The sequence below is a fragment of the Chelon labrosus genome (genome assembly GCF_963514085.1).
Source record: "Chelon labrosus genome assembly, chromosome: 10".
Classification (NCBI taxonomy): Eukaryota; Metazoa; Chordata; class Actinopteri; order Mugiliformes; family Mugilidae; genus Chelon; species Chelon labrosus.
The window spans coordinates 10,284,678-10,311,759 of NC_140360.1; the positions used below are offsets into that span (position 1 = coordinate 10,284,678).

Below are 27,082 nucleotides of genomic sequence, written 5' to 3' on the forward strand. Positions count from 1 at the left end.
GCCATCTAACCTGATTCTGAAAGGTTATTTTTGGTGTAAAATTATGAGAAAAATAACAACAAAGTTAATCAAAAAAGACATTTATATTATTTTCTGTAACACTAAATGAAAATGAATTCCTCTCTGGCCCATTCCAGGAAGCCATGTGATTTCTGTGGGTCCTCTTCTCCTGCCATCATCTCTCTCAGGTACATCAGGCACAATCCTTGTGGCAAAACTGTAAAATTATTTCCTGCATCGTTCTAATGAAGCCAAACCGATGTTCACCTTCTGCTTTATATCTTTTAAGTTTGTACATTTCATGCAAAAGATGCAGACAGTGAAGCCTAGATATTTTGGATTTTATCCATGTAGCTGAAATAGTATTTTGCATGGTAGAAAATCTCAGCAGTCACAGTCATGTATTACGAGACAGCCCCAGGTTGTTGACGCCTGGGATAGAGCATGTGTAGTGTAGCGTAGAGTCTCTGACGTTTATTAATTTATAAATACCAGACAGAATCACTCTCAGTGGCATTGTGACCGCTGCGCTCAGTCTGCTTAAGATCAGATTTTAACCACCACGCTGTCTGATTCACAGACCTTAAGTCGTGACCGATTCTGTTGACGTCACAAATTTAATTAGGTTCGTCACATCCTCACTTGTTGGCACTGGGAAGCACAGATAGGCTTCAAGATGTATTTAGGATTTGGAAAGATGAACCTGGTGACCTGTTAACAAACAGAGCCTCCTTAAAGGTACAGACCTCTCACATTTAAACGATATGCTTTAAGATATTCTGTATTTTTGTTATAGTCAACAAGTCGAGCAAGAAACACAGTGGGGAATTTGTTCTCTGGGCGTTTGATGCCTTGCTTAAGAACACTTCAGCCATGGACATAGGGGGATTCAAACCAGTGACCTTAAACCTCTGTAACCACTAGTACACAAGCTCCCAAACCACAGAATTAATTAATCCTGCCAAGGATTGCCTGTGTAGTACAGGACTGTTAGATCCTCTGTTTCATAGAAATCAGTTGTCTTTAATGTTTGGTTCTAGTTATGAGGTTGAGTTCCTTAAACAGTATTTTTGCTTTTTAAATGAAGCAAATTACCAACATAACCAGTCACTATTTTGGTCATATCTGGGCTTTGCTCCAAAATCAGTCGATAAGTGGTTCGCTTTAGTTGCCAGGTCTCTGTCTGATCTTAAAGTCTGATCAGTTCACACCCACACTGCCCTAATAAACAGGAGTTTTTCCCTTATTTAGTCAAGAATATTTAATATTTCAGAGAAACGCTCACAGTTTGAAACCAAAGATTCAGTGGCATAACCTTTATAGAAGCTGCATTTGTTGTTATTCACAATTTTCTGCTTTTGTTTCAGTGATATTGTGACTATGCAGAATGTAGGAAGTGGAGAGCGTTTGATCTTCATGTAAGCCATCGCTCAGTCCTCCTCCTCTCCCTGCTTCATCATGCATAATGATAATGGTCATCGTCGTCATAGTGTCTGGTGTCTCATTGCTGCCTGCTTTGTCTGCAGATGTCCCAGCGGTTTCATCTTCCACCTGCGCTGCCTCGGCTCAGCTTTAATAGCCTCTTGTGCTCTGATGCAACTTCCTTATTGCATCAGGTCTCATTAAGAGTTCAAGGCTCTAATTTGAAGAGACGGTCTGATAATGGACTAACCTGCTTATGTGTATATGTAGCATGTTGGTTTTTTTTTTCTTCTGCTGCGTTCCCCTTTAGGATCAAAGCTCCGACGTGAGGAGTCAAACATGAAGAGTCTAATAGCATGCCGGCGTTAACATCAGTGTGGGGAATCACCGAGGCTTTGGCAGCACAGGTGCTCTGAGGTGAGGCTTTGTTTACTGTTTAACAGCAGGTGTTAATAGCAGCTGTGACACACTCCTGTCAGGTACAACATCTCTCAGTGTAGTGTCAGTGTTAGCACTTTTATTGCACCAGCTGATGCAGCTGAGAGTCTCCTGACATGACTGGGAGTACTGAAAGGAGTACACCGATCAGCCACAACATTAAAACCACTGACAGAAGAAGTATTGGTGTTCGTGTGGATGTTACGTAGACATGTAGCATCCACCTAGACCAGACCAGGCACCCCCACCACATAGCAATGACACTCCTTGATGGCAGCAGCCATCCCCAGTAGGATGCAGTCTGACACAGACACACACACAAAAACACTTTAGGAACAAAACAAAAAAAAACATGAGAAACAGCACAAGGTGTTGACCTGACCTCCAAATTCACTAGATCCCAAACTGATCAAGTATTTGTGGGATGATTTACAGAGGCCCCCTCCCCTCAACCCACAGGACCCAAAGGCCCCCCACTAACAACATCCCGTTGCCAGACACAATTGGGTGTATTCAATTTGTGTTAGCTTCTTAGAAAAACATTAACTAGAAACATGAGCGTGAAGGTGTTTTCTGAGCACATCCCCTATTTAAACAGTTTACTCATCCGTTCTTTTTTATCTGACAGGACAGTTTATCTAACAATCTAGACCGGTAATTTCCTCAGAATTAAGCTATATCTAGTTCTTTTAAGATGCGTCGGGGGGTATTTTCTGCCACTCTCGTGCTGCTAACAGTAGACAATGATAGGAAATAAGGTAAAACAAATAAGGGGGATGATATGCTACAGTCTCAGCCAGATGTGAATCAGGGTTGATGAGGTTCGTTGCTTTAAATCAAAGAAGCAAGCATCAGTTTATGAACTTTAAGAGGAAACACCTTTCTTTCACTGTTCCACAAGAAAAAAAGCAAAATCAGGAATGTTTAAAAAGAAATGTGCTCTCTGTATCGAGACAATCACTAAACTATCATATGCAAAGATCACAAATATCATCACATTTAATCTAAACCAGAAGCCCTGGGATTGGGAGTATTTATAACGTAGAGACTCTGATTCCACTCCTGGTGTAATTTTGAGGATGTGCTGTTGCATTTAAAGAGTCTTTTTCCACCAGGAGTTATTTTTTTTATATGCAATCCAGTAAAGCAGCCTTTAAACTTACTAGAGAATCTCAAACAGAAGTCAGTATCAAACGTAGAGGCATTATAGTAGTGCCTGCAGTGCGTCTTTATGCTGGTGTCCACAGAAACAGTGAGAGGTTGGTCCTACTGTCACAGGTGGCAGTGTCATAGAGCCACCTGCTGGACAACCACTGAAAGGACGACACCTGATGTGTCTCTGGGCCTCATAAATGGCCAATACATTTGCTTGTCAGTTCATTAGTGAAAACAAATGCATTGTAATATAACAGTCCTGCACCAGATCTCATCTTCGTGAAGGTTGTGGTATTCAGCATCAGTTTAAAATAACAGTTGATTCAACTATTTAATTGCATCACAAACGGCATCCTCCGAAATGATCATCCAGTTGAATCACCACCTTTCAGATGCCGTTTCAACATAAACTGAACATTACAACAGTCGTGAAGGAGGATTTAATGCAGGCCTGTTATATTACAGTGCATTTGTTTTCGTTAGTGTACCTATTATTTTGGCTAGTGAGTGTATATGCACAGTTCAGACGTGAACAACTGCACACTGACAAGCTCATTGTCTGTCTGTCTTTACCTTATTCAGCTCCATGGGTCGTTACCTAATTTAGTGCTACACACAAACACAGCTCAATCCTGTTTACAGCACCCAGAGAGTAAGGACCATTCAAGCTAATTATAAAGGGATTGAAATCTTTATTTAGCCTAATACAGCACAGTGCAACGGTTCACTTTAATCCAGTGTTAACACCGTGAACCCTGGGCCCGACATGACTGGTGAACATTAGCCTGATAGTCAGCGTAATGTCCAGATGGAGTCCTCCCTCTTGTGACTGTCGCTACAACAAAACACACGGGTGGGTGGGAGGAAGGTAGGGCGGGGAGAGTTTACAACACACATAATCTATGATTCCACGTCTTGATAGATAAAACTGGAACGAGTCTCTGAGAGGTGTAGAAAGTCCTGATTGTTAGCGTGGGTTGGTCTTAAATAATTACAGCGGGGTTACGAAGGTGGAATGTTTAACATGTTGTCTTCTCTCGCAGGCAACGTCCCCTCGTCCTTCCTTCTGGCTTTTTGGGGTGTGTGAGGACCGTCCTTAAGCGTTGTAGGATGAAGAGGACACATTTCCGCCGTGGCCCGTCCAGTTGGTGTGAATGTAATGACCTGGGTTTGACAGCAGCTCGTATGTGTGGGCTCCAAAGTAGTCCCTCTGAGCCTAAAAAAACAGGAAAGAGATTTTATTTCCAGAAAAGAATTTTAGAAATGCTAAACTAAACCATCTTGAAGGGTTTGTTTTGTTCACCCAACATATTCAAACCACTAATTGGCTTTTTTTCTACCTAATCAAGGTTTAAAATTGCCATTCATATGCAAGTAAACACTTAAAAACTGAGTCCAAGGACACATAAGTTAAAAACAACTGTCAGGATCTTAAAGCCCACTAGATCCCAACACAACACACAGAGCTACACGTGATCTGATCTAATCTGAGGCACCTCGGCCATATGCTCAGTGTCTCACCTGGAGGAGGTTGGCCGGCAGCTTCTCGTGCCTGTAACCGTCGTAGAAGGACAGAGCCGTGGTGAAACAGGGCATGGGGATGCCGTGCTGGACTCCAGTGCTGACGGTTCTGCGCCACGACTCCTGAAGTGAGAAAGTAAACTTGAGTTTCTAGTAGCCAGAACACAAACTATATTCAGTCTAATCAGCTCAAAGTTCACATGCTTTCATCCCGCTGCTGGTGTTTTCTCAATAATCGACCCTTTGTCGGCTTTCTGGTTGGTCTACTGACCTCCAACCAGAGGGCTGCTATCATTCGTCATGCCCCATCTTCCTGTGCTACTGTTGCTAGATTAGATAAACTATAGCAATATATATAATATGTTGAAAACCTGAGTCTAGAGGTGACAGACAGCTAATGTTAGCAACCATACTAACATAGGCAGACACTGGAAATATTCGTCTTTTCACCAGTTTTAGGTTTTTATGTACAGTTATTTCCTCCATATGTACCCACACTTATCAACTGGACATTTAACAAGAATCACAGTTATGAGACTCAGTGCTACCAAGACTAAATGCTTTTAACATTTTTCTACGGGAATCAACCCCAACATGGCTATTAATGGTCTCATCAGGCAACACAGGAAGCTGATTGAAGAGATGGGGGTTTGGATTAAATGCATGGCTACCTCAATAATACAGTGTAAAGAGAAATCAGTAGGCAAAGAAACAGCATCTCTGACCGCTGACGATTAAACCAACAAGTGGCACTGTTGCTTCATTCCTTTGTTTTTTTGTTTTAAAAAAGGGGAAATAAGCTTTCTTTATGTCTTTGTCAATGTGCCTATTGCAGGTTTGTGTGTGTTGCCACTTCCTCCTTTCTCATACCTGGCAGTCTTGCACAGCATTACTGAAGAAATTGTCCAGCAGCAGGTTCTGCAGCTCACCGTCCCGGTCAAACGCCTCTTTGATTTTACCCAGGAAAACGCTAGAGGGGAGAGGGAACAGTGTGTTGGCATACGGTTGTTTTATCCTTTAAAATAGGTCTACACATTTTATTCCGACGTACTGCAAGCAGACGTTCAAATCGACTCTTTACCCTTTGCACACTGTAGTCGTCATACTGGGTGTTTGATTTAGGTTTATGCAATATCACATTACACAAAGCAAAGCTGTGTCACAACCATTATTCATCATTTCCTCATTCCTCTCTCTCTATCTGATTTCTGATTTTATAGGACTGTATTTTCTTTCATGTAGGTTTGGCCAGCATTGCAACACATGACATTGATAATCTTCTTTTGGCACTACAACAAGATCTTCCTACAGACTTAGTGTTGCCCTGCAACTAAAATCCTAAACTTTCTAAATAAACAAAAACTTCTCTATTTTATTCTTTCTCAATAACTTCTCCCTCCCTCAGACTGAGTAACCACAGCTTTCACCATCCCGTGCTGAAAGAACTGCAAACAAGGCGGCGGTGAGGTAAACTGGTGATATGAGGACACATGAAGGTGGAACGTACCTTCGGATGATGCAGCCCCCTCTCCACATCAGAGCGATCGCGCCGTAGTTCAGCGACCAGCCGAACTCTTTGGCTGCCTGTCGCAGGAGCATGAAGCCCTGCGCGTAGGAAATGATCTTGGAGGCGTAGAGGGCCTGGAAGAAGACAATGAATCCGTTTATTCCAACGCATCAATTTGAGATTCCTTTACTGTGACCAATGTATTAGCCAGCAGAAGTAGCTTATAGTTGCAAGTCTGCAGAGTGTTTTAATCAAGTCCTTAACACTATGCAAATGTTTAAAACACATAATTTCAGGTCTATTCCTTTTTTGCAGTATTAGACTTTATCTGTCACATGTCTGAATTTTATGGTGCAATATATGGACCATATTTGAGTCTCTTTTCTTCCAGCAGATATCATGCTTTTAAACTGCGTGCACTGCATGTACATGTGTATGGCATACAGTGAGTTGTACCTTTCTAATGTCTTCCAGGAAGGCAGCCTTGTTGCCGCTGAATTTGACCCCCTGTGGCCCTGAAAGGCTGCGGCTAGCCTCCACTCGCTCATCCTTTAGAGAGGACAGGCATCTGGCAAAGACAGCCTCCCCTGAGACACAGAAAGGGAGGGAGGATGGAGGAAACAGGAGCAATAGTTAGCTCATTATTATTATTATTATCTGAGCATCGCACAAAATCATCACGCTTTCCAATCGCAAAAGGTCTGACCTCATGCAGCAAAGTATTACTCATGATTTGAAAGCAAATGTTACGTCACCGCAACACTATCATTAAGACAATGTCACCGGTCAGCATGATTCAGCAGAACTTTTATATTGTTTTCAAAGCGGGTGGGTCAACTGTACGTGAAGGAAATCTTTAAGGTTTCCCGGTTAGATTAAGAATGATCATTTCCCTTCTGTCACAACACGACAAGAGGAAGGAAAAAAAAAACCTGTTGGGTCAGCATGACTTGCTAAAACCTGCACAGCCCGTTAAAGCGGTGGATCAAGTGAAAGGGTACGTTATCCCCGTTAGGTTACCAAGCCATCCGTGCACATGTTGTCGCCACTGTCACACAATGAAGCCTTTTGTGCTGCATTCATCACTTTATCACAAGAGGATCTACGGCACTGACACTGACAGCAACCCAGCACGCTAAATAATCAGTAACCTTTACAATAGCTGGGGAGTTTGCTGACTAGCAAGTGTGCGCTATAAAATATCTTTTTATGTAGTTTTAACATTTCTCTTTAGGTGCAACTATCCACTCTGCAGCACTGACATTGTTCTTGTCCCTGGCTGTTTATGAAACAGTGTCATACAGTCACGGCAAAGACCAAAGCTTAATCCCCCTTATGTCACCTGAGATGAGCAGGCCGTTAGAAAAGCCTTCAATCTTCTTACAGGAGGCTGCCACATATCGATCACGTTCCCTCGGCCACGCCGTTGTCTTAGCTAAACTAACCGATCTGATCGCTACGCCTGCTGCACCCTCATCATTGAAATCTCAAACGGGCGTGACGCAACGCCGTTTTCCACGTTATCTAAACGTGCACTGTTTACTGAAAGCTGCCATTGCTGGAGAAGGAAGAAGGAAGGAAACAAGAGACTTCCTTGTTGAGAAAATCTCGTCTTCCTCTTACCGATCAGAGTGACAGGTGTGCCGTACTCGAGGGCTGAGATGGCCGTCCACTTTCCCGTGCCTTTCTGCCCGGCGCTGTCGCGGATCTTGGGCAGCAGGTGTGCGCCGTCGGAGTCCTTAAATTTAAGGATGTTGGCGGTGATCTCAATCAGGAAGGAGTCCAGCTCTGTCTTGTTCCAGCTGTCGAAAGCCTGAGTGATGAAACGCAGTCAGACGCATTGGTTTTTCATCAGATTTAGAAGAATATTACTGAAAAATGATGCCGTGTAGGTGCAACAGTCTCACCTTTGCCATCTCATCGTGGTCCATACCCAGAACATCCTTCATTAGGTGATAGGCCTCACAGATCAGCTGCATGTCTCCGTACTCGATGCCGTTATGGACCATTTTCACAAAATGACCCGCGCCCTCGTCTCCAACCTGCACAAAGAATGCACAATATTTGTAGCGGGACGTGATAGTAGCTGCTGAACAACCAGTGCGTTAAGCATTACAAAAAAAAACTCACCCAGTCACAACAAGGTTCTCCTGTTCCAACCTTGGCAGCGATGCTCTGGAAGATATCTTTAATGTGCGGCCTTAAAAACAAAATCCAAAGTCAAACACAGCGTTGTCAGCAGTAAGTTCATTTGCAGCAGTGTGAGGAGTTACGTGAGGACCCACCAGGCCTCTTTGTGTCCCCCAGGCATCAGTGAGGGTCCGTAGCGTGCGCCCTCCTCTCCACCGCTCACTCCACTGCCGACAAACAGCAAGCCCTTCTCTTTCAGACTCTTACACCGCCGCTGTGTGACAGAAACACAAAAGACTCATGAGGACATCCTCACTCAGGAATAAAGAGGTCCTGCTGAACAGCGATACTTGAGGACTTACTGTTGTGTCTCTGTATTCAGAGTTTCCACCGTCGATGATGATATCTCCAGCCTCAAGAAGAGGAACCTGGGAAAAAGCAGAAAAATAAATAAATGTAACTTGGCAGGATTGGTTTCCTGGTTTAACAGAACTTAGTGTAAAGTACTGACCAGTTTGTCGATGAAGTCGTCCACAGCCTGTCCAGCCTTCACCAGCAGGACGATCCTCCTGGGCTTCTTCAGCTTGGCCACCATGTCCTCCAGGGACTCGGCTCCGATCACCTTGGAGCCCTTCGCCTCGTTCTTCAGGAAGTCGTGCACCTTGGACACGGTCCGGTTGTAGGCGCAGACCTGTTGGCACAAATAAGGAGTGAGGAAAAGAGCAAACCCTCGCCAGGAGTGGAGGGAAACACGGACACGGAGGTCACGGCCTTACCACAAAGCCGTGGTCGTTCATGTTCATGATGAGGTTCTGGCCCATGACGGCCAAACCGATGAGAGCGATGTCTGCTCTGTGAAAACAAGAATTAACAGTGAGGTTGAATTACATGGAGAATCAATGGACTCTCTGTCTAGCCTGGACACATATGTTTGATCTGCTTCACTTAAAAGCTCCCTGTCACTTCCCACAATTCATAGCTGAATCTTCATGTTAAAACTCATTTAAAATACACTTCCACTGCAGCTGCTCCCCCACATAACAAGATACAAGCACATTTTATCCAAACCATGACAAATGAAATTAATCAGTAAAGTATAAAATACAGCTACAAACTTTGCAATAAAGTACCCGCCGAAACATTCCCGACTAGTTAAAGAAGTCTGAAACATATTAGAGGACTTACGTAGCCATGGTGCTCTGCGGAGTAAAGTTAACTGGAAGGTAAAAGCGTCTAAATGACAGTCGAGCTCACACGCCAGTCCTTCTTCTCTGCAGATTTCCTCCTCGCCTCACTTCCTCATTCTCAGCCAAACATGACGGAGCGGCTTACGCACGCCCACGTAGGGAATCCGCCCAATCAGAGAGCGGGCATCGAACTGAAGCGATGTTTGTCGCGCTCACTGATTGGTCCAGAATCCTGAGCAGAGGTGTCTGTTTTCCTATTGGCTAATGCGACTGTCACTCAGGCGAATGTCAGCTACGCCCACACTAACATAAATGGCGTCTATTTCAGGACACACTTTTACTAAGTACAGCTTGAACTCTGCCTCTTTGGACTTCTGCTGCTTCACATTTCACAAATATTACACTTCAGTCCTCTAAAGCACATGGCGACAGTTACTTTATCTCAAATTGACTAAAAGGCAGTAATATAAGACGTTTTTTAAACATTTTTCATTGTGAAAAATCGACAATATTTCTGAAAAGTGACACATTTTTCACTATTTAGGGAAAAATTTCTTCAAAAAAATATTTTAAAATATTATCTGGGATATTTTATTTTTTTATTATTACTATTATTATTATTTAAACAAAATACAATGTGATCATTATGCATTGAAATGCTAAGATTATTATAAATAAATTAATAATAAAAATAATAAAATGATTGTGTGAGGCACATAGCACTGAGGTAGCTACTCTGAGACCATGTTTGCAAGTATTTACTATATTTAAAAGGGGAAAGTGTTCATTTTATTTATATATTTGTCCATATGGTACAGTAATTAGTTATATATAATGATATATATTATGTAGAAACACTGAGCTATTCATTTTTTTTCACATTCTTGGAGAAAACATGTACAATCTATAAGTATTTTTAAGTAATAAGGTTATAAAGGTAGGTGGGTGAGTTAAGTCCAGACTAAACTAAACTAAAAATGTGAAATATTCAACAATATGCACAATTTATTAATCTAGAAATCAGGAGTCCTATAGCTAATATTGGATGGAAAACAATCTTACTACTACGTGTTCATACGGGACTAAATGTAGAATAACCGGAATGCCATGAAGTCTGTATTTCCTTGTACACATCCTTTTATTCTGGGCGTACTTCCTTTCATGCATCATGGAATCTCAGGGAGTTAATAATTCAATGATCCTAATTTCTTTCCTGGACATCTGTGACAGATCACATGAGAATGACACTAAACCAGTTTAATGTGAGACGATCTCATGCACAACAGACGGGCAGAGCGGATAAGAAGAAATATGAGGGTAAAGATTAAACATACTCTAACACGTTTTTCGTCTGTCCTATTATAAATCTGTCATTTGACCAGGAGTGAGTCTGAGGTTTGAAAGTACAATGGAAGCCCATTACAGCCAAAAAATGAGACATAAGTGATGATAAACGTCATCTTTAAGGTCAAGAATAGACATATGATGTGATCAGTGATTAAACTGAGATTAACTTGCTTTAACTTGCTGATATCTTATTTATACCATCTCATGTCTTGTCTGTAAGACTCTTGATAACTCACAAAACAGCTCCTTTAACAATGCACGGTAAAGGAGCAACATCTTCACGCTCATGTTTCTAGTGAAAAACTAACACAAATTGAATACAGCCAGTCATATACACTCATTAGGCTTCCTAATACAGTATTGTGTAGGTCTCCCTTGGGCCTTTGGGTCCTATGGGTTGTGGGGAGGGACCTCTGTGGATCATCCCACAGAAACCCTGATCAGTTTGGGATCTAGTGAATTTGGAGGCCAGGTCAACGCCTTTAGTTGTTCCTAATCTGTTTTTGTGTGTGTGTCTGTGTCAGGCTGCATCCTGCTGGGGATGGCTGCTGCCATCAAGGAGTGTCATTGCTATGGGGTGGGGGTGCCTGGTCTGGTCTAGATGGGTGGTATCTAGTCTAGCATCTGGTAGTTAACAAATAATACTAATATGAATTTTAGGAGTGCACCACCCATGGATGTACCTAAACTTCCTACTTGGATGAGCGGTGAAATGTCTTCAAGAAAACTCAAACATGTCCATACCATGACCTGAATGACTGAGACTCTTCATCTACATCTAAAAAGCCTGAAGTCGATGAAGTGAAGTCAAACACAAAGGAGAGCTGCTCGTTCTGCCAATGCACAGTTTGCACTTTTATTGTTGCCTCATTCACTAAACAGTTCAATGGTGCAAGATTACCATACACAGAATTAGGATATCTGCATGACACATCTATGCTATACAGCGAATGGATTATAATTATTACAAATACAGTAAACATATTTACATTTTAGTTCAAGCTCCATACAACACAGATATTTACAAAATAAGTATGAAAATGAAACCAGTCTGACAAATAATGTACAGTGTTAATGTCATTTGTTGCTGTTGCTTTTGGTGAACAAATCCGAAAAGGGAAAGCAGTTAACTGATATTAATTGTCAGAGGGGAAGATGGAAGAAAAAAAAATAATAAAATACATATCATGGCTAGTTTTGTTTTGAAAGGCATCAACGGAAAAAAAAAAGAGGTGAAGAAAGACACAAACAATAGTATACTGTCATTTTAGATGTCGCTAGCTACGTTGTATTCCCTGATATTAGAACAAAAAAAAAAGTTAAAAACCACCTTTATTTTGTTAGAATTCAGATGGTCGACAAGCATGAGCGGTGAGTAAAACTCCTTCAAAATAAAAGCAGGCTTTCGATTCACTCAAACCACTTTCCGATAAAGAGAACCCAGGTGGTTACGCGTTAGGTCTCTTTCTCTTTTTTTTCCTTCCTCCCGTATCATTCAGGCTGCCGCGCCATCATTTGGTTCATTACGAGCAGAACAACTAAATCGCACAGACCTTTACCTTGATCAGTTAGTTGAACCTTTTTATTAATATGTGCAAAGAGCTGCAAACTAATATATACATTGCAAACAATAAATACACAATCCAAAATAATATACCTCTGCAAATTAGTCATAGAAGTGAAAATGTTTGCTCTGGCGGGTGTTAGCGGAAATATGCATCTCTTCATGTTGCACTAGGAGCAGTGATTAATGCATAGACCGTTTTTATTTTATACCCTATTATTATTATAATTATCATGATTTAGGAAACATTTATTCTCAGAAATGATGAAAACTAAGGATCCAGCAGGTGTTTTGTTTCTCTGACTGGCAGGCTGCTTGACCTGAGGCCACTCTGCTGTCATCAGTGATCATCAAGTCTGAGGTGAATGTTTTCTGGCTTCCCACGAGCAAACAGTGAAGAAGTGCCACTGATGATGAGTGGTTCCTCCGTTTCTACGCTCTTTAAGGTCCCTTCCACATGAATCAGCAGCATTACTACTGGTTTGTAGGCCAGAGTTTATTAATGCCCATCTCTTGACAAATCTCTACCGCTTGTAGAAGCAGAGGCGCCACATCTTCACCCGGAGCCACACAGTGCAGCAGCAGCAACAGAGCAAATATTTCCATGAACAGCATCAGAAATAAAACCTTTTGACTGCGTCGTCCCTTAAATATCACTCCTTTCTTTCTTTCTTTCTAGTAAACCTTTCAGAGAAGCAGCTGTCGTCCAGTGTAGCCTCGATATGTGCTCTTATCGTTTTGTTCCTGAAATAATCCCGTACTCGACGTGCGCGACCTTGCCTCTGTCTTGCTATAGATATCTGTTAATGTGCAAAATAAGGTTAGACACCTCAAACGAAATGAAGAAACAAATGCCCTCGGTTACAGTTCATATAAAACGTCACTGCGGAATGATTAAAAACCGTAAGAGAGAGAGAGAGAGAGAGAGAGAAAAGAAAAGGATTAAAAAACAACAACACAGATTTGGATGAGTTAAGAGGTTTCGATTGATATAGAAAATGAGCGCGTGTTGACCTGTGGAGCTGCGGAACAGACGACAGATTTTTACCCCCACCCTGGCGTGACAGCGAGGGGAGTCATGGGACTGTGTGTTTACCCGTCCTGCAGCTTTCTGCAGCTAAGCGCTGGCGTCAAGGCTGAAACAGTTTCTCCTTCATTTCCAGTGGTAACTTCTTCCTCCTCTTTCACTACGTTTCGTCTTCAGTATCACAAGTGCGTGATGGTTAAATAAAAAAACAAGAAGTCTCTCTGAGGCTCAGCATGTTAGTGTAAGCTAGAGGAGCTAGGAGGAATGTCTTAAATAAGAGTTAACTAGCACACTGATCCCAGAACAGACTGTATGTACAAATGAAATTCTCTCTTCAGAGCACAGTCCATCTTCCTCCTCCCAATCCTCCTCGTCTCGTATAAACTGTTTTTGTTTTTTTTTTTCTCTTGGGATGAAATAGCAAGCGTCGTGTTTTCATTGCAAAGGTGTGAAATGTTCTCGTTGTATCCACTGACACAAAAGCATGAGTACTTCCTCACTGACTCACTGACTGACTGACACTGGTGCGACCCGAGGTTGGGGTTTGTGTATGTACAGAGACTGAGGAGGATCCGAACGTCACACGTGTGACGGTGGAAATCCCTCGCGTCTCGCTTTAACCCTGACAAATTACAAATTTCATTCACAATTCCGTTTAGGTTCACGGTCGGGAGCGGGGGGCCTAGAGTCTGATTAAGGAAGAGGCAGCGGCCAAATCTCACAAAGAGACGAAACATCAGCAGCATCGGTTCATGAAGCAGAGCAGAAACTAATCAACCACTTGGAAATATTTGTAGATTTTTTTTTTTCTCCCCTCATGATTTCAAATGTTTATCAGATTTGATTCCTTTTTCTTTTTCTTTTTTGTTGTCTCCCCCGTTTAGAGCGAGCAAACCCAGTCTTCTCCTGAGGAAGCTGCTGCAGTTATCATGCGAGCATATTATAAAAAAAAAAAAAAAAGAACTAATTTTGGGAGACAAGTAACACTGATAGAGACGTATTTTTTTTGTTTGTTTTGCTTTTTTACAAGATGATTGGCAAACTGAAAGTCGGTGGCCAGAAAGAACAGCTTCTGAAGAGTCGTGCACACACACGTAGACTACTACAACATGCTACTAGTTAGGGGAGTCTGGGAATGACGACAAAGCGGAACAAAAATCAGACCTTAACATCGTCATAAAAACAAAAACACAAAGAGCTGAGGGGGAGGAGGAGGAAAGCGGAGGGTCGGCTGGAGGGACGGGGGGGAGAGGCAAATTTCTCTGGAACTGAAACTTTTAGTCGCATGAAAGGAGACTTAAGCCACAAGTCTACTTACAAGAGAAAACCGTCAAGAATCACAATGATTAATAAGTGTTAACACTTGGTATGTTCGAAGGCTCTTCAGAGGGAATGGAAGCCGTGGTTTCCTGCGCGCCCGCTCCACTCGCTCAGTTCTTCATCAGGCCGCTGCGCCTCCTCGCCAGCTTTGATCTGCGTGGAGATCAGGATGTCAAGAGATGAGACGGAAACTTTGTGAAGGATGTGGGGATGCTGCGTATGAAGTGTGAGAGACGTGTGTGTTACCTTATTGTTCCTGCTAGCAGGGGATTAAAAGCGTACAACCAGTCGTTCATGTCCTTCTCGTTGTTGGCCTGCAGGAGGATTCCTCGATGCTTTGTGCACACGGCAAACGTGTTGGGAGTCTGAAAAGAAAGGGTCAAATATATATTACGGAGCAGTTCATCAGATAAAATCCAATCACAAGCTTTTAAGTTAAAAGGGAACTACTGTTTTTTTTACAACCTGGACCTTATTTCTGGCATAAAATAAGATCGTTTACTCACCCATATAACTTTTGTGTAATTTATATTGGTTCGGGAGATAGTTAGATCAGCATATATCCATATAGTGGGAGTGACTGGGGCACCGAAATGCAGCCTCTAAATAACACATTATCTGCCGTGAAACTCGTTTATTTCATTTCATTTTGTTATCGTACGCTAGTGCTATTCCCCGCTGAGTCCCGAGTTACCTGTTATCATCATCCGGGGTCTGTAGATTGACCTACAGACCCTGGATGATGTCTTCTGACCTGGATGATGTCATCTCTGAGCGCCGTGCACACCCGCGACGGTCAGCTTGTTTACCTGTAATTTGCTACTGCTAGTTTTTTGCAACATGGCTGAATATTTTTCTGATTCTGAGGCTGTGGACGAACCATTTGGTGAAATGAACGTGTTTCGTGGCAGATAATGTGTTATTTAGAGTCTGCGTTTCGGTGCCCCAGTCACTCCCACTACATGGATATATGCTGATCTAATTATCTCCTGAAACAATACAAATTACACAAAAGTTATATGGGTGAGTAATCTTATTTTATGCCAGAAATAAGGTCCAGGTTGTAAAAAACAGCAGTTCCCCTTTAAAGGAGAAGCTGAATCCTCACCTTGAGCATGGCCTGCTGGTCTTCGCTGTATTCCACCTGCGCCGTGGAGAGGTTGAGGACGCCTCGCTCCACCGGGTCCTTGTCGCTGTTGTAGATGAAGACGTAGGGCCGACGAACGACCACAAAGTGTTTCACCCACGAGTTGGAGCGTGGCTCCATGAAGCTCAGGAAACCCTTCTTAGACACGACAGACCTGAAATGGAGCAAAAAAAAATGTCATTAGTTAAAGGACTGAAGAATCACAAAGTTGAACAACTCCTGTCATTTCTGCTTCAATTAGTAAACAGGATTGTTTACTTGTGTTCTTGGTGACAAGACACACCTCTTACTGATAAATGTTTTTGTGCGGCATTACTCACCCTGGCCTCATTTCTTCGATATCAGGCACCAAGTTGAGGAACTCGTTCTTTCCGGCCCGTGCAAGGTAGGAGGTCTCCAGGGTGGGGACCATGGGGAAGTTCTCGTAGTCTGAGCAGGAGGGACTGGAGGCACGAGAGCTGTTCTCTGGGGTCCTTAAAAAAATTAAGCATGCAAAGTTAACAACGACATCAAGCAAGGGACAAATTGTTAAAACACAAGAAAAAAGGTTTACTTCTGGTCTAAGGAGCCACAGCGGGAGTCGGAAAGAGAGGGGCAGGTGGAGGAGGGGGTGAGGGTGGCGCTGCTGAAGCTGGTCACTGATGGGTCACGTCCCATTGGTGAGATGTCAGAGAGCTGGGGAGGAAAAACGATAAGATTAAAATACATCAACGTCTTTATGAGAAGACACCTGTTAGTTGTGTGTCTGCAATAATCATCCAGATCATTTCTCACCTTGCAGTCGCTGATACTGTTGACCACCTGGTTGTATTCACTATTAAAGGTGTGCGTGAGGAGACGCAGGCACTATACGAGACAACAAGAACGAGGCCGGTGAGTTCATAGCAGAGGAAGACAACCGTGCAGCAGCAGACACTAAATCGGCACCGTCTGTTTCTTCTCACCTTAGTCGCCAGCTCCTTCTCGCGGTCCACCAGGCTCTCGATGTCGGCGGAGTCGTAGCCGCTGCTCTCGCTGGGCGTGATGGCGCTTTCAAAGGTGGTGCTGGAGATCTGCGAGGAGATGGAGGTGGAGGTGGACAGAGAGCCTGTGCTCATGCTGGGGGACAGCAGCTCGCTCAGGGACTTCGTGGTGGGAGCTGTCCCCACCGGAGCCGCGTCTCCAATCTTCTCCCTCAGCAGGAGGAGGTGACGGGTCTTCTCCACCTGGACGAGTCACAAGGCGAAGGGTTAGGCTCCACATGACTTATACTCCAAAAGAAACTTTTTAAAGGAACACCTGGTTTTAAACTTGGGAGGTGAACTTTTTATCTTTCAGAGCAGGAAAGTCAAAGTACAGAAAGGCCTGAAAGTTTAATAAGGGGTTTTACTTAAGCGCACGATTTTTGCAATATGATTTTTAAGTTCCCACCTCGTGCAGTTGCTCCATTTTCTCCAGCTCCCACTGGTGCTCCACGATGAGGCTGTCTCCTCTGGGCCTCCACCCGGCCAGGTTCTCCTCTCCCCGCACATAAGCCACTGATGTGTCCAGGATCTTCCTCCTCCTCCGCTGCATCCCTGCTCAGGACAAAAATCCCTCATTAGGCTCTAAGAGAAGTCACGATAAACCCTTCACTCCCTGCACACATCTGAATAGTCTCTAGTCTGCTCACCTGGGCTTCCAGTGTCGGACATCTTGCACAAGCTCAGCTCGTAGATGCCAGTGACTCGGTTGCTGTAATGAAGCAGAGGAGGTTCTGTTCAAGGTAACTATGTAGAAACTATTGTTTATTTATCAGAGCATATTTAATTGTGTAATAAATTGTGCAGCCTGCAGCCTCACCAGTCAGGAGTTTTGGAGTATCCGCTCCCAAAGAGGTTCTTGAGAGAACGTGGAGGGGAGATCTTGGCGTCCCGGGAGTAGAACACCATGCAGATGTCTTTGGTAATGATGGCAGGCTGGATGCAGTGGTCCAGCTGTGGAGAGGAGACACGGGAATCACATTAGCCCTGAGAGGTAAATCACGGAGCCCACTGCAAACGGGTTCAACACAGAGCAGCGACCGACCTCCAGATATGCGGACAAGGTCATGTAGATCTTCTCTCCATAAGGAGTGACTCGGTTCAGAAGGAGGGAGTTGTGCAGGGAGCTGTCCCACACCGCCTCAAAGCGATAGAAGGTCCTGAAGCAAGAAAACGGAAGACAGATGATCAGTATGATCTCCGAGGAAGTTCTGCTTAGTGCTTTATGGCCACTAATGTTTGCAGGGTCTGTGTGGACACAGCAGGGTGTCAGTTTGTGCTTGAACTTGTGAATAACTCTACTCAGTGATTCTACTATTGGTGGCGGCATCGTGCTCAGACTGCAACACAGTTTTTGTCCATCCATTGCGCAACTTCAAACCCACGAAGAGCGTTTCGTCTTCCTGACTTAGTTGAGTGACTCACTTGGTCATTGTTTCTTGATTTCTAAGAATACTCATCCTCGTAATTACTGATTTCTGATTTGACATAAGATCAGCAGTGTTTTATCGTACAAAATTGACCAACTTCCTTCCTGCTCAGTGCAGTGTGACGTGGCTTCCGTCTGAAATAGATTTCTGTACTTTTAGGAACGGAGCAACATCGCAGCACATCTGCATCAACCAGAGAGTTGATGAGAACAGCCCCGACGTCCATCGTGTGCAGTCGGAACAAGACGCAGCCGCCCGGTTCAGGGAGTTACAGTGCATCAGATTCTGCAAACGATGAGGTGAAGCACAGCCGTAACAGATTAACCAGTGAACAGTACGCTGTGACTGAAGTGGCCCTCACACTTATCTCTAAGTCACGACAAGAGGAAATACACTGAGGTGAGACCTTGACAACAGATGCAACAGGAGCCACAGAGTGTCAGTGTGTGTCAGCAGGAAAGTGATAACACTGTGATACAAACCCCATGCCTTACAGAATCAATGTAAAGACTACTTAGATAGAGACAGTATATATAACGCAAAAGTGAGGTTACACTGTTCCTATTTTTGGCAGCAGGGGGCACTCTTACTCAGACTGAGACACCAGTTCTGTTGTGCTGGTGTCTCATCGGCCTTGATTGTTATTGAGTTGAGACTCGGTGAAAAACAACTGAGAGCAAAGCATTCGATTGTAAATGTCTGGGGATCTGTGACAGATTCACAAAATACAAAAAAAGGGGGGTTGCATTTGCATTAAAGGCTGCCTTTACTTGTCCATAGAGAATTTGGATTTAGATTTAGGAGCAAAATGTAGAGGGACGTAAAGACTGGCCTTATGCAACATGCAGAGAAACAAAACGAAAACCAACACAACCCGTGGAGAACTTATTTCTATGAATCTATAGGACTAGAGAGAGCCATAAAGGTCCTTCAGTGAAGGAGCCTTATGTTCTCTGAGCACTGGTACCTATCAATATCCTTATCAATAGAAAGCCTGAGCACAATCAAGAGTCCAGCCGCAGCAGGAAAAAGAGAGTGCATAGAAAAAAAAACAGAGAGAAGCACAAAGAGTCAGGCAACAGAGACAATGGAGCAAATGAACAGGAAGGAATTAACAGCAGTGAAAATGGAAACGGTCATGCAGTGATTCTGATGTGGCTTCAGAAAATATAGAGACGATAACATGAGAACAAAAAGTCTCTCACAGGGCTATTTTGAAATGCTTTTTGAGAAATACTTGACAGGAACTCATATGTGGCAAAAGAACTCAGCTGCACTTTAAAAAAAAAAAAGTGTTTCATGAGCGGCTTGGACCAGTTACTGAACAGGACTCAAGCTGAATACACGCAACAAACACGTGTGTCGTTTACGTGTGTAGTTTCTATTTAAGACTATTATTCAGGTGTTCAGAACCAAAGTAACTTTCAGCTACCTGTTGGTGTTGTGGGACGACTTGATGTTCTTGGCAGAAATGATGTTAAGTGAGAGGACAGCATCAGCTGCGCTATCGTCCACTTCAGCCTTGTTCCTGATGCGACCTGGTGGTACACAGACAAACACAACACGTCAATTCAACTATAAGTACTCGCCCAGCAGCTATACCATGTCGGTGTCCAGCACCGAGACGTGCCAGGAGCCGAATGTCTAAAACGTGAAATGTAATTATTTATTTCATCAGCTACAGCTACAGTGTAAACTGCTTAAAGTGAGAAGCAGCCCAAAGCAAAACAGAGACACGTCTCCAGACTTGATTTATTACTGAGCAAACCGAGTGACATCCAAAGCAAGGCTAAAACAAAGGCAACTAGACTTGCAGAAAGACATTTGGCTACTCATGCAAGTAGATAGATGTCTTCAAGAAAGTTAGGTTGCTATTGTTTTAGCCTTGCTTTGCACAGACAAAACTGTGTGATATATTTTATCAAATTCCTTTAAATGTGTTGTGTGAATAAGAAAACAACCGTGCATCTCTATCAAACAGCAGTGTTTCTGCTCTCTGCTGCAGCATGCTAGTGATAGTAATCCCTGAGGGAAGACTGCTCACCCACGACCAGCTCACGAACGTCCTTCCAGTGGAGCTCGCTACCCTTCTCGTGGATGAGAGTGACCGTGATCCTCCGCTGGATGCCCTGCAGCAAAGATAGACAGGAGCTTAGGATCACAGCAAAAATTAAGCTTCTACATGTTTCCTATTAAATATGAAAAACATATTTTACTGGTTGTTCTGGCAAGTATTAGTGTGGATCTCCAGTACCTGGTGCAGCAGGTAGGTGCCATGGCAGGGTAGTCCTCCACTGTGGTCCACTACAGCTGGAATGTACCTGTGAAAGGAAGAGGGTCGAGCGTCACAACTCATGGTGTCATTTATGAGGAACTGTTGCAGACACTCGAACCAGAACTATTTTGGTTTAAAGTCAAAGCTTTTCTTTTCATGTAGGTCACACTGACTTGTCACTCATACTGTATGCCACTAAGCAAAGACCTCAGATCTGTCCTCTCTGCCATATTTAAGTCTTTACTGGATTTGTGTCCAAGGTTTCTAGTCTAGTAGATACTGATATTTTGAGATGCGGCATTTCACTTCATACTACTCTTAAAGTTACAAAGAAGTTCTTGTAAAGTTATTTAAACGACAAAAGACAAAAAAAAGTGTCTGATAATGTTGGATTTGCAGGTGTATATGAATGTAAGACTCGTGTGTGCACTCACTCTCCAGTGGGCTCCAGCTCGCTGATCTCAAACCACACCAGCAGGTCGTACTTGCTGACACACTGACCCAGGTTGGACTTGGTGATGGTGTTCAGCTTGGTAGCTGGAACTGACACAACAACAAGCATAAGCTCAACACTTTTAATTTGCCTGAATTTCAGAGCGGACGGATGAAAGCAAGGGAGAGATGGTGACTAATAATGTGGATTGCTAAATGGAGGACTGATATGGGATGTGAACAAACAGCTGACCATGAACACAGAGTCATCAGCTGGACCTCACATACAGCACACAAGGTTTCTTTTTAGAGGACGGAGGCTAGAAGTAACACAGTATGTTCACAACCAGGCGTTGAACATACTGAGAGACTGTGAGGAGCTAAATCACAGATTACACCACCTCCGACAGCCCCCTGCTGTCTGACACATCAGGATTATGTCCCTCTTGAAACAGGTTAATCTCTGAGGACATTCATTTGTTTTCTATGTGGTTGAAAGGAATATTATTTAAAAAAAAAAAGCTTATGGAAGCAGCTGAACCTGGATATATTTAAGCCTGGTCTATGATCGTCTATGATTATGATAAATAGCCATTTTATTTTTTGGCCTGAGATTCAGCAGTTGCAGCAGATTTACCTGAAGGTGTCAGCTCAGGCCAGTTTCAGGCTGGCGACAGAGGAAGGTTGCACTGAGCTGACTGGACCTAAATACACCCGCAGAGAGGTGCAGCACACAGAAAACACTGCAGGGCTCTGCTGTGCTGCAGACACAGAGCAAAGCACTGCACTAGTCTAATCACTACAGTCACTACAGGTGCCTCTAAAGCAGCGTCTGCTGTACCAACCATGGTGCCTGGGCACAATTAGCACGGGGTCAGTGGGCGCTGGGAGGAAGGGGAAGTGAGAGAGCTGGTCGGCCTCGTCCTCCAGACTGGCCACAGCAGTGGAGGCGAGGGCGTTGGCGTGCTCGGACAGCGTGTCCAGCACTTTGTCGTGCACATATCCGCTCATGAGGTAGCAGATCAACTCTATCTTACGGGTATGGTCTTGGCGTGCAGTGTGAGGTGTTAGATGAACAGTAAGGAAGGATTGAAAGGGACGTGTGACATAAAGAGACGTGGAAGAGGGAGGACGGAGTTGAGGTAAGAGGATTATAGATTGAAGGAGAATGATTAGGAGACAAAAAAAAAAATCCAAAGGAAGCGAGAAATGCAAAAAGGACGTAAGAGGCATGCTCATGTAACCGTAACGGACACAAAATTATGCTGAGACGATGGTGACAGGTGCGGAACATATTACTGAACATGTTACGTTGCATTCCTTACCTGGTTTAGACAGAGGCATGGGGATGGGATAGTATTTCCTCGATGGTGTTGGAGGACTGTTAAGACAAATGTAAAATTAAAACGACAGAATTTCTGAAGAGCATACATATTTAAGTCAATATCCTCCTATGTACAAAATATGAATTATCACTGCATTAGTGCAACACTTCTTTTTAAATCCCACCAACCTGATTAGGTCCTGGCCGTGAAGATGCAGCGGGTGCTGCTGGTAATGGCCAAACACTTCAAACACAATGGGTTTGTTCTTGATGTACTCAATAAAAGACTCTGTGACCTCTACGGAAATCTGCTCCAACAATAATAATAAAAAAAAATAAAAGTTGTCAGGCTTGGTTAATATGAAGCTTAAAGTACGGCTGTGCAGGTGTGTGTGTGTGTGTGTGCTCACATTCTGGACGTGGTAAAAGCCCAGAGGAGATCCTTTGCCGGTGTTTTTCAGAGGCTCAGTGGAAAAAGCCTCGTCGTGACGGTGCAGGAAACTACGGGAAGAAACAGGAATGAGTGTCAGTGTGTCAAATAATTTTTTTTTAAAGAGATACTTCCGCTAAACGTCGCCAGCTTTACTTATAAAATATGTAAATTATATACTTGGAGTAGTTTTATTTCATCTTAACAGTTAGATAAGAGACATCAGGAGAGCTGCGCCACTTTGAAGATAGACTTGAAGGATGCTGGACTCACTTGAACTGGCAGAAGATGTCAGCGTACTCGGGTGGGATGCCGCTGGCCTGCAGCACGGTAACACGGAAGGTAAAGATGCTGCCCACCTCCAGCTGACCTGCCAGACCATCACCCAGCTTGGTCTCTGCCATGTTACCCAGCTTGAGGTCTAAAGAAAGCCACAGAGGAAGGTCAGTAGGAGCGGTGATTTAGTAAATAACCCTCAACTGCACCTGTTTTTGTGTTTTGCAGTCTGCACATGAATTCTAAGCCCTGCACAACACCAGATCAGACGGCACATTTTCAAGCGATTGATCTGTAGAGAAGGCTCGTCAAATAGGATTCCTTCACAGAGCGAGAGAAACTAGCACGTCTCATTTCCATTACAAAGTACTTTAAGTCCTGCTCTGCGTTCAACGGGACCATCTGCCAAGTGTGTTTCCCACTAGGCGGAGAGGTGGAAATTTACGAGGGGAGAGGTGAAGGCAGCCGTACCCATGTCATTGATTCGGTTGAGCTCCTCTGAGGGTGTGATGACCTCTGAACTCTGGCCCTGACCCTCCACAATCCGAAGCTCTTCCAGGGACATGCCAGAGCGGGTCATGACCGTGGAGGGAAAGTCGTTCTGATTGGACGGAAAAGAGAGGAGAGGGAGAACGATATTAGCATATAGCTGGAAGAGTGAAATGGAAAATCCAAACCTCCACCTGGGTCAGTGCATTTATTTGTGGTGCAAAATTATATTTGGTAATCCTCGATTGTCTTAAATAAAAATGGAAAATAAGAAAACTAAATCTACTTTCCTGACTTTATGTTTTAACGCACATATCACACAGCAACTGTCACACACACGCAGAGAAAAGTGAATTTCTAACTCCTTTCATCTGAATCGGGGCTTACCTTTTTGAAGTACTCATCATCAAAGGAAATCTTGGCAGTTCCTGACTGTCTAACTCCTGACCCGTAGTCTGGAGCCTCCTCGTCGGCTGCAAAGAGACAAAACATCTTCTAATCAGGATCTATCGCACACACAGTTGACTTTAAACTGTCAAAGCTGATCAAAAGGAATAAACAGACTCCTCTCTATGCCAAAAGACTGGTGGATTAAACACGGTGTCACACTTATTCATCATTGTTATTCGTCTAAAATATTTATCCAGCATAAAAATTCATGGACACTCTTGTGCACACAGTGAACGTGTTTTTCATCCGCTCCAATGCTCTCGCTCATTTACAAGTCTCATTAATTACTCACCAGCTATAGCCTGGACCCCCACGCGCAGGAAGCCGCGCACCTCGCCCTTCTCTGTTACTATGGCAACGCGGTGAACCAGCGGCACGGGGTACAGCAGGTTGCTCAGGTACACGAAAGCTCTGAAGAGTGAAAAGGAGGAGACATGAAAACCTGATTGCGGTGCGGAGAGGAAGAACTGCAGCAGGGTTTAGATCCAGGAAACATCGACATCAGAATCCCCGAGGGCGTCTGTCTTTTTAGTTACATAACCGTCATGTTATCTGTTTCATCTAATTAGGCTTAGTCAAAGCAGATTAGATAGATAGATACATCCTGAAAAATATGCAACAGCTTTTGGATATCTCTGCATTATTATATTACATTTCCAGTGTTTAGCACATACTAATGTTTATACGAACATAAAGTAAAATATTAGTTACAATTATGGAGACGAGCAAAAACAAATGAGGGAAATAAAAACAGAAAAAAACACTGTCAACCATGCTTCAGGGCTCCGAAATCAGCAGCACCTAAACTGTGCGCTTTATTTATAAACTGCGTGACAGGGTGATGACAGATTGTCTGGGGTGCAGCAGTAAAGGCTGTAAAAGAGTGGTTTATTGTGTTATGGCGATGTTAGTCTCCCACTTACACACTCACTGACATTTTATTTTGTGGGACTTGATTTGCCTTGCTGCACCCCTGGTGACCCACTCTTTCCCTGTCAACCCCGCCGCACACAGCATCCCTCCAAACTGGGAGACTCAAGGCCGAGACAGAGGAGAAATATCAATCTGCAAAACGTCTGAAGTCACGGTGACGCAGGTAGCTGAGCTGCAGCTATCGCGGGGTCTGTTCTGAGACTATGTTTATAACTGAGCTATTGTGTTTACAGCGACGAGGCCCTGGCCTCAGAACGACGTGCGCGTGATTTCAAATGCTGCAGCGGCGTGTTATTTCATTGTGACAATTAATTTAAAACAAGTATGCATGTCGATTACATGAATGTCAACTGCTAATAAGTTAATACGGACTACAATACATTCCACAAGAACAATGTTAAAACAAACAAAGAAGAAGATTTAATCACAATGTAATGAATAAAAAAAGAAAAGAAAAAAAAAACAAACATAAAATGACAAATAGGCTCTGACACAGCAAATACATGTGTTTCACACACAGATGGGAGTTAATACAGTCAGTACTGTGGCGGTGGCGTGGGATGAGACATCACGCTGGGAGGAGGTGGGGGAAAAAAGATGGTGGCTTCTCAGATTTTTTGTGGACTGAATCTAAATCAAGCATAGAAAGCAGGCCTGTGAGCACAGAAGTATGACCAATCACATTAAATTAAGAAAGGGTCCAATTTATGTCTGAATACATGATGTGACTCTTTCACAGAGAAGAACTTTAATAATTATTAAGAAGTGATATGCTTAACAGTATCTTCTCACATTTATAAGTCTCTGATTTGCCAGCTGTTAATTAATATGTTAAATGGTGATGTTTTTGTGGTTTTTGTTTCGTCATATTTATTGCGTCTAAATTCAAAGCCAACATCAGCCCCAATCTCCCGGCCCAGCCCGTGTGCGGACGACGTGGGAATGCCACTTCCAGTCACCAACCTTCCCACCAGGATGAACCAGGGGGAGCGGTCGTAGAAGGGGTCCTGGCCGTCGCTGAAGATGTCCGAGCCCTCCTCGGTGCCGGCGTCCGAGCTGGTGTCGTCCACAAACGCCTCGTCGTCGATCAAGTCGGACATCTCGCTCTGGCGCTCGTCCGCCAGCTCGGTGATCTCGGAGTCGGTGGTGGAGAAGGTGGGCGAGGGCGTGCGGTCGGCGAGGTGCTCGTTGACACAGCCGTGGAAGATGGGGGAGCTGAGAGGGTCGGTAGTTTTTGGGAGGGGCAGTGGCAGGAACAACGGAGAGGTAACAGTGGAGTATAGAGGAGTTAAAACACAGCAGCTCAGATATTTTCTCACTAATGGTTTTTGGTAGTTTCATTACACAAATATCTTCCAATAATCCATCAATATAAAAAAAACATGAACATGTAGATGTACGCTAGTCAATAAAGATGTAACATGCTTCATTTTTTGGCAGTAAAACTAGTACAGCTGTGGGATTCATTTCCTTAAGAGCAGGTATTAGGCAAATAGGTGTCAAAGCGAAACATGACCGTTTTAAACCGAAGTGAAATGCCAGTTTAAAGGATTAACATGTAGAGTAAATCTGCTCATGTATGCTGCTTGAAAGAGGATAGGACATAAAATTCCAATAATTTCCACATTATCCAAATCCTACTATGTTGTTAACAAGGTTTCATATGAATTACATGGGGTATGAGAGCGGATACAGCGAGACGATGCAAAAAAAAAAAAAAAACAAAAAAAAAACATTATTTATGGCAAAAAGAACACAAAATGTGATGCAAAATCAAATGAATAAAAACAAAAGGAATAATGATAATTGCTGAAAGTAAAATAATAAAAATAAAACCACAAATGTTAACACAATACAACGAAGTAATGCAGAAAAAAACCCCAAAACATCAACAGACACAAATGATAAAACACCAAACAAACCATGATACATATGATTTAAGTGATTAGAGTGAAAAAAAAAAAAAATGAGGTGTGTTTTATGTAAGTGGAGTCAAACAATGGCAGCGACCAGCATACTAAACAGTATTCAAACTGAATAAAGCTTGGCGCAGACTTTAAAATGTTTCTCTGCGTTACATACCTCCCCACCAGTTTAAACCAGTGGAAACGGTCGTAGAAGGGGTCATTTCCTGTCAGAGACCCCTCGCCATCGTCCTGGTGAGTGGAGGCCATTTCTCCAGCACGGTCATACATCTCTCTCATCTGGTCCAGCCTCTGCCTGCAAATGACGACGGACAGAGTGCACTCAATATTAATGGAGGCTGGATGAGAATAC

At 43.4% G+C, this 27,082-nt stretch overlaps 2 protein-coding genes across 5 annotated transcripts in view; both read right to left on the reverse strand.

Moving 5' to 3' along the window:
- Positions 1 to 3,155: 3,155 nt before the first annotated feature.
- Positions 3,156 to 9,492, reverse strand: pgd (phosphogluconate dehydrogenase). The gene is made up of 13 exons (XM_084553831.1): positions 9,359 to 9,492; positions 8,950 to 9,025; positions 8,685 to 8,864; positions 8,536 to 8,601; positions 8,329 to 8,447; positions 8,174 to 8,243; positions 7,951 to 8,085; positions 7,667 to 7,856; positions 6,500 to 6,630; positions 6,044 to 6,177; positions 5,407 to 5,506; positions 4,537 to 4,659; positions 3,156 to 4,231 (listed from the first exon to the last, which is right to left on the reverse strand). The coding sequence occupies exons 1-13, from the start codon at positions 9,364 to 9,366 to the stop codon at positions 4,112 to 4,114; spliced, it is 1,452 nt and encodes a 483-aa protein (XP_084409957.1). The 5' UTR covers positions 9,367 to 9,492; the 3' UTR covers positions 3,156 to 4,111.
- A 1,989-nt stretch (positions 9,493 to 11,481) lies between these two features.
- The window catches only part of kif1b (kinesin family member 1B), a 55,356-nt gene continuing 39,755 nt past the window's right edge, over positions 11,482 to 27,082 (reverse strand). For 2 of the 4 annotated variants that reach the window (XM_084553825.1, XM_084553824.1), the window contains exons 24-45: positions 26,888 to 27,025; positions 24,165 to 24,283; positions 23,810 to 23,895; positions 23,405 to 23,534; positions 22,931 to 23,078; positions 22,417 to 22,728; positions 22,229 to 22,284; positions 20,906 to 21,014; positions 20,451 to 20,517; positions 20,241 to 20,325; positions 19,629 to 19,734; positions 17,812 to 17,926; positions 17,587 to 17,720; positions 17,417 to 17,478; positions 17,176 to 17,321; positions 16,710 to 16,970; positions 16,540 to 16,611; positions 16,319 to 16,440; positions 16,086 to 16,238; positions 15,727 to 15,919; positions 14,865 to 14,983; positions 11,482 to 14,771 (exon numbers count right to left, since the gene is read on the reverse strand). In XM_084553825.1, coding sequence (XP_084409951.1) covers positions 14,729 to 14,771; positions 14,865 to 14,983; positions 15,727 to 15,919; positions 16,086 to 16,238; positions 16,319 to 16,440; positions 16,540 to 16,611; positions 16,710 to 16,970; positions 17,176 to 17,321; positions 17,417 to 17,478; positions 17,587 to 17,720; positions 17,812 to 17,926; positions 19,629 to 19,734; positions 20,241 to 20,325; positions 20,451 to 20,517; positions 20,906 to 21,014; positions 22,229 to 22,284; positions 22,417 to 22,728; positions 22,931 to 23,078; positions 23,405 to 23,534; positions 23,810 to 23,895; positions 24,165 to 24,283; positions 26,888 to 27,025 — 2,776 coding nt within the window. In that variant the 3' untranslated portion in view covers positions 11,482 to 14,728. Of the gene's footprint in view, positions 14,772 to 14,864; positions 14,984 to 15,726; positions 15,920 to 16,085; positions 16,239 to 16,318; positions 16,441 to 16,539; positions 16,612 to 16,709; positions 16,971 to 17,175; positions 17,322 to 17,416; positions 17,479 to 17,586; positions 17,721 to 17,811; positions 17,927 to 19,628; positions 19,735 to 20,240; positions 20,326 to 20,450; positions 20,518 to 20,905; positions 21,015 to 22,228; positions 22,285 to 22,416; positions 22,729 to 22,930; positions 23,079 to 23,404; positions 23,535 to 23,809; positions 23,896 to 24,164; positions 24,284 to 25,768; positions 26,021 to 26,887; positions 27,026 to 27,082 lie in introns of all 4 variants that reach the window. The other 2 variants (XM_084553828.1, XM_084553826.1) reach the window with 2 other exon arrangements.

Coding starts and splice junctions, on each gene's coding strand:
- pgd (XM_084553831.1), bottom strand. Junction 8,244..8,328: donor GGGGGACACAAAGAGGCCTG/GTGGGTCCTCAC, acceptor TTTGTTTTTAAG/GCCGCACATTAAAGATATCT. Junction 6,178..6,499: donor TCCTGGAAGACATTAGAAAG/GTACAACTCACT, acceptor GTCTTCTTCCAG/GCCCTCTACGCCTCCAAGAT.